Source organism: Peromyscus eremicus, chromosome 3 (assembly GCF_949786415.1).
Source record: "Peromyscus eremicus chromosome 3, PerEre_H2_v1, whole genome shotgun sequence".
Classification (NCBI taxonomy): domain Eukaryota; kingdom Metazoa; phylum Chordata; class Mammalia; order Rodentia; family Cricetidae; genus Peromyscus; species Peromyscus eremicus.
This window is the reverse complement of record NC_081418.1, coordinates 21,959,950-21,966,421: the sequence shown is the minus strand read 5'-3', so window position 1 is coordinate 21,966,421 and position 6,472 is coordinate 21,959,950. Positions and strand designations below refer to the sequence as shown.

Genomic DNA, 6,472 nt, shown 5'->3' with positions numbered 1-6,472 from the left:
AGATTTGTGCAAATATTAAGTATTCTTGTCTAACGTGAATTTCCAAATGGATAACGAAGTAATTTTTCTTTGATTAAAGTTAGAACACAGGAACTTTGCAATACTCATTTTTCACAAAATACTGCTACTATATTTGTTGTTTAGAAACAAAATTACATAATGTTAAAACATTGTTACATTTGACAATGGCAACTTTTTATTTAGCTATTATTAACTAAACATGGCTATAACATAAATATGAATTTGGGTATTTGGTATTTCAAACTTCAGGGTTTCTTGCAGACTCAAGTGTATAAAGCATGCATAAGTGAAACTAACATTCTTTAAGTAAAAAGATACAAAGCCAACAGCTTTTGTGAATTGATACATAAATGTCTGTTTCACATTTGAGACATCAATCCCTTCAAACATATTTCAAGACAATTCTTTCTTTGTGATTTTGTTTTAAGATTCCAACTTAATTAGATTACTCTATCTGAATTTCCAGTTAGGAAATTACATTAAGGCAGCATGCTTTTCATAAGTTGGATGAAAGACTATGCGCTGAATTATTATTGCTATTTCTGGCATTATACAAATTATCCTTAATCCTAAAGCAAAGCATTTAAAAACATTGTCCTATCAATAGTGTTAGTAAGGAAATTACATCTTGGAAGATATTATGGACAACTGTTTCCTTCAATTGTTAGATAATTATTTTAAAATTTTAAAATAAAAATGAAAGAGACTGACGTTTGGCTGTAAAGATACAGATGCCTCAGCAATCTCATTCTGTCCAAATGACAAAGCAAATCTAAACACTGATCTGAATGACTCTGAATCTGATTGTACTGGAACTGAGCTTATGGCTACAATTTTCATCAGACACACAGATTCCACCACAATAATGGTGCCAATGATCATTTAATATCATACTTTAACAGTGTCCACCAATCAAGACATGCAGATGCTTGCTGGTCTGTTAGAAGCATGGGCATCTGGGCACATTCAGAATTCACCACTTACTGTAAAGAACTTACTGTAAATGAATTGTGTATATGTACTCCAGGTTGGATAACAACAATGGAGAGAGCAGGCTTCCTGCCATGGCCACAGAGCCAGAAGAGAAGAGTCAGAAAATCTACGAGGAAGACACAGAGGAGAAAAGGTTGAGATAGTTACTAATTATATCTAATTATATACCCCAGTGACTTCAGCGACATTAGGAGTTTTATAACCATAAATGGAGAGTGCAGTGCAATTTCTAACTATCTGAGGGAGGGCTGGATTAAAAGTAGAGTGTTTTTGCAGTGTTACTACTAGACACAACACTGAGAAAAATGATTTATAAGTAAATTAGAACTGTACTAACTTTCCTATTGTGAAACATGTTTCTTTACCTCAGGATAAATCACATCTGTTTCATGATGGCAACACAAGATGCCTGGTCACAGTTAACTTGAAAAAGCCAGTGATATGGGTGATATACATTTCCATTAATTTTTACATCCCTTATTATTGAAAAGAAATGCTAGATAGAAAAAAGAAAAACATTACCCAAAGCCCAATGGGAAAACGGTCAAATTTCCATGAAAATATATTTAACATGCTATGCATATTCTCATGTAGCTTTTCTTCTTCACCTACCAATGGCATAGAGCTTCCTTAGTAAAAAGATCTACTTTATTTGAATAGTTGATCAGTATTCCCTATGTATGTGTTAATATTTGTTGTTATAGTGGATATTAAAGTTCTACATTTGTTTTGTAAATGAAGAACTACATCATACCTGTATCTGTGCATTTAGTAACTCGTAAAAGCTTTCTGCCATCTTATGACAAAATGTTGACTATTTCTAAGGATTTTTAATATGTATTTGCTCACTTCATTTAAAGAACACTTACATTTGACTTCATTATTGCTCATGGTGTTCTCTCGGACTATTTCCTTCCCATAGTCATTAAAATGCAGATCCTCCCATTTAATAGATGCAGATAGGTGAACAGCACCCTACTTTCTCCCTTTATGTGCATGTGACACTAAGAAACCTGGTGAGCTCACCTTATGTATGTTAAGCATATGTTCCCAATGACCTACGCCTTCTGCCCTTTACCGCCATCCTTTTAATCAGTGTCCTACTAATATATTTGTCAGCTGACATAATTTATTTTGTCTAGACAAGTAAAAATGTCCCTATGTCTGTTACTTCATGTATACAATGGCAACAATATCTCAATAACTCAAAAATATCTTGGTGAGTTTACTCTCAAATACCAGTGATCTAAGGAACAAAAAATGGGGAAATAATTCAAATCTATTTTCATTCCACACACAATGCAAGGCAAGATAAATAGACATCATATAAACTGTATGGTTAAGTTCAAAGGAAATATTAGGAAGCTATTACATAGGAGAACCTTTAAAATGTTACAAATAAGTCTATATTTACATAATAGACTTCATATTTATATCTTACACTCTATATCAAAACCTTTCATTAACTTTATATTGTACTTTTAGGAAAAATGAAAATATACATCCTAAGAGTCTGACATTACTTTGAAGCTCATATTAAGGACACAGTAAGGTTAAAAAGAATATTTTAATTTATGCAGTATTAAAGAAAATATTCTAATTAAATGAAAGTATTAGGATTTATGAAGACCAATAATCCCATAATGGCAATTTCTATAAAAAGTAAGTCATTATTCCCAAGTTTTTCATCTGAAAACTCACCCAGCTGTTACTCTATGCTTTTTGTATCATCAGATCTTCAATAAACTAGATTCCATTTTTTCTTGAATATGTAAGTCACATCTGTCTAGTCTAACTAGATCTTAGTCTTTCATCAGCCCAGCTGCCGACATAAAGCTTTTAATGTCATTCAGCTTCAGACACCTCCGAAATCTACAGAAAAGGATCCTTTAAGATTATGACTTCTAGCAGAAAATTCAGTTCAGTTGCTGTGCACGGCAGGTGACAAAGAAGCATTATAAAATCCTTCCTCTTCAATCTGTCCAACTAGGCAGACAAACAGAAATGGAAACAAAGTTCTTGAACTGGCCCCAATGCACATACTTTAGCAACTTAAAAATAGACTTCAAGAATGCCCTTGTTTTGCCCAACATCACGTAGTATACCTTGGAAAAAGACAGATTCCAAAATTGACAGACAGCACCATTAAACCTGTTCCTACATAGGGATCTTGCAAAGAATCTGTATTCAGAAAACTGTTCTGATGGTGAGAAGGCTGTTAGTATGGTAAGTAGAGAAATCTCCAAAGACAAATCAGAACACAAGAAGAGAAAAAAATTACACTGAAAAACTCTTTAGCATATTTTCCTGAAATTTCACACATTTTTTTTTCTTTTGTAAAGAAAAAATGTTGTGAGATACATTCTTTTTATATTTTTTTATTCATTTCTTCATTTTCTAAGTGTGTGTGTGCACCTGCCTGCCTCATGCCACAGTGCCCTTGTGGAGGTAAGTGGATTCAACTCTTCCACCATGTGGGTCTCAAGGATTGAACTCAGGTCATCAGGATTGGCAGCAAGCCCCCTCACATGCTGAACCATCTCACTGGCCTGCTCTTAACTTGGATTTTTTGAGGAAGACAACAATAAACTATGTCAAAAATTTTTACATTAAAATATAAATGTATTAGGAAGTCCCCTGTGTGTGTGTGTGTGTGTGTGTGTGTGTGTGTGTGTGTGTGTGTGTATGTGTGTTTACTTCTCTCAAACATATTGTTAATATTTATTCTCCAGTGTGGGTCAGGTGCTAATTCTCAATGTCAAAATTCACATTTTATCTGAATGGAATCTAAGCATGGGTAAGCTTAAACTGTTATCTGAACCATGGAATTGGCCGTTTGGCTTTAAATATGTGCAGATTCTATCAAAAGATATCAAGTTCAGATTGAGGATGCAGGCACAAGGTCTGTTTTCATTCTAAAACCTTCTACATATATTCATAATTTTGACAAAACCCTAGAAGGTTCTTTCAAATGAACTTTAACCTACTGAACAGCACTTATATCCAGGCTCTGATGTTTATTTCAGCAGCATTTGACTCTAAGAAGCACATCAAAATCACTCAAACATCAAATGGCTCATCTGATAGAATGATTTATTTTCTCATTTTCATGAGTGACTTGTTCTGAGGTATGTTTCTGAACTATGGAGGACATCTATTAAAAACTCCACACTTGAAGGTTTCTCTTTAGGTGTAGCATTTCAAGGCTGAACAGTCTCTGCTGGTACCAGATTTCCTGTTGTATCCAACTGCATACATTTACACGTGCATGCAGATACTGGACATTCTGCATGGTCCCTGAAAAAATGGTGAAATAACAGTTAGGAATCCAAGCTTTACATCCACAAATACATTTATATAATTACCTTCAAAATGCTACTGGGCTAAGTATATAAATTAAACCCCATAATAAAAAACTGTATTCAGAGCATCAAATTAGAAACCATCACCAAGGTGAACTTTGAAAAGAATGTTCCTGAAAATGAACAGTTTTGGTTTCTACACTAATAATATACCAAAACAGTTACTAAGGGGATAGGGTGTATTAAGAGTTCAGGTTAGCACAAATGAGACAACACTCATGGGAGTGTTATGTTAATGAACTGCACAGGACCACTAGCACTGCTCAGAATCAGTAAGTTCACTTTGAGAATCATCATTGCAAAAGCGATTTATGTGGGGCTCACCTACAAAGAACTAATGTAGTAGACATGTGTGTGTGTGTGTGTGTGTGTGCATGTATAATTATATTCATAATTTAATTACAATAGAAATTGTAAGCTATAAAAAACTGTAAATATCCTATCTCCCAACAGGGTTAAATAACATTAAACATTTAATCCATACAAAGGATTTCTTAGATAAGTATAAAAAAACTGAGGTAAGCTCTCACTATGTAGCCATGTCTAGCCAGGAATTTGCTGTTTAAGCTGTCCCTGAACTCATCGCATAGGGATCCACCTGCTTCTGCCTCCCAAGTGCTGACATTAAAGCAAGCACCACCACACACCTGGCATAGATATTACTTTTACAGTTTAACATTATATAAGATAGTAGCAGAACCATCGACATTACCTTTGTTAAGTCAATAAGCAAATAAGTTTTAAAAAATTAATTCTTCAATTAGACATAATACAATGATACCAAGAGCCTGAGCTATTGAAAAGGATATTTGCTCTATGTCCTATAACTATAAGATTATCAAGGAAGAAAAGTGTTGTTTACCTGAACCAACTAAGCATATGTCCGGCATGCCCACCATGCCGACAATTGTGACACCAGGTAAACCAATTGTTAAACTGAGCCAACTTTTTGTCCTTGCTCAAGTCCACTTTTTCATCTGATTTGGATCCGCCTATAGGAAAAGAAATTGACCATCATTAGCCACATCACAGCAGTTTAAGTTTCTTAAAGGGTAGCTATGTTAAAATATAAATCATATACCATATTGCAATAGCAATTTTATTAAGATCTAAGACTTATAGCTTACATGTATGTAATAGTTACGTGTGTGTGTGTGTGTGTGTGTGTGTGTGTGTGTGTGTGTGTTTGTTTTTGTTGTTGTTTTCAAGACACAGTCTCACTATGTAGTTCTAGCTGTCCTGGAACTCACTATGTAGACTAGGTTAGCCTGGAACTCACAGAGATCCACCTGCCTCTGCCTCCTGAGTGCTGGGATAAAAGGCTTGTGCCATTACACCCAGCTAGTTTACTTATATTTTTAATAGTCAACAAAAAAATGCAAAAGTGTATCCAAACCCACTAAGAAACTACATGAATTGAAAAACATGCCGGGCGGTGGTGGCACACGCCTTTAATCCCAGCACTCGGGAGGCAGAGCCAGGCGGATCTCTGTGAGTTCGAAGCCAGCCTGGTCTCCAAAGCGAGTTCCAGGAAAGGCGCAAAGCTACACAGAGAAACCCTGTCTCAAAAAAACAAAAAAAGAAAAAAAAAAAAAAAGAAAAACATTAGTCAAAAACTTTTCCAAAAAGAAATCTACACACAGGTTTCAGGTGAGTTTTAACGAAAACCAACAGCCACTCAAACTTTTCCAAAGAAGATTTTAAAAAAAGTTCATGTGGTACTTTTTGGGGTTGGTACAATTTGCTAACAAAATAACAAAAGCAGCATGAGAAAGATGACTGACCAATCTATCTCTTGAACAGACATAAAAATAACAGGTAACATACAGGCAAACAGAACCTTGCAATAACACAACCCAATTCTCCTTCCAGGTAACTATAACAGATACACTGTAAACATATATAAAGCGGACATTAAATATGTACAGCAGCACATTATTCATCCTAGTAAAACTCTGGAAAGTAAATGGTTAATAGTATATTAGAAAATCCTACTGTACTCCTGAACGAGATGCTCAGTGGTAGTGAGAAATAAATTACAGCAGCAGTCATCAGCATCACACACACACACACACACACACACACACACACACACA

At 34.9% G+C, this 6,472-nt stretch overlaps 1 protein-coding gene across 1 annotated transcript in view; it reads right to left on the bottom strand.

The window, feature by feature from the left end:
• Nucleotides 1-4,127: 4,127 nt before the first annotated feature.
• The window catches only part of Mios (meiosis regulator for oocyte development), a 33,198-nt gene continuing 30,853 nt past the window's right edge, over nucleotides 4,128-6,472 (bottom strand). Inside the window, exons 10-11 of the mRNA XM_059257364.1 lie at nucleotides 5,239-5,368; nucleotides 4,128-4,311 (exon numbers count right to left, since the gene is read on the bottom strand). Of these exons, the coding sequence (XP_059113347.1) occupies nucleotides 4,215-4,311; nucleotides 5,239-5,368 (227 nt within the window). The 3' untranslated portion in view covers nucleotides 4,128-4,214. The remainder of the gene's footprint in view (nucleotides 4,312-5,238; nucleotides 5,369-6,472) is intronic.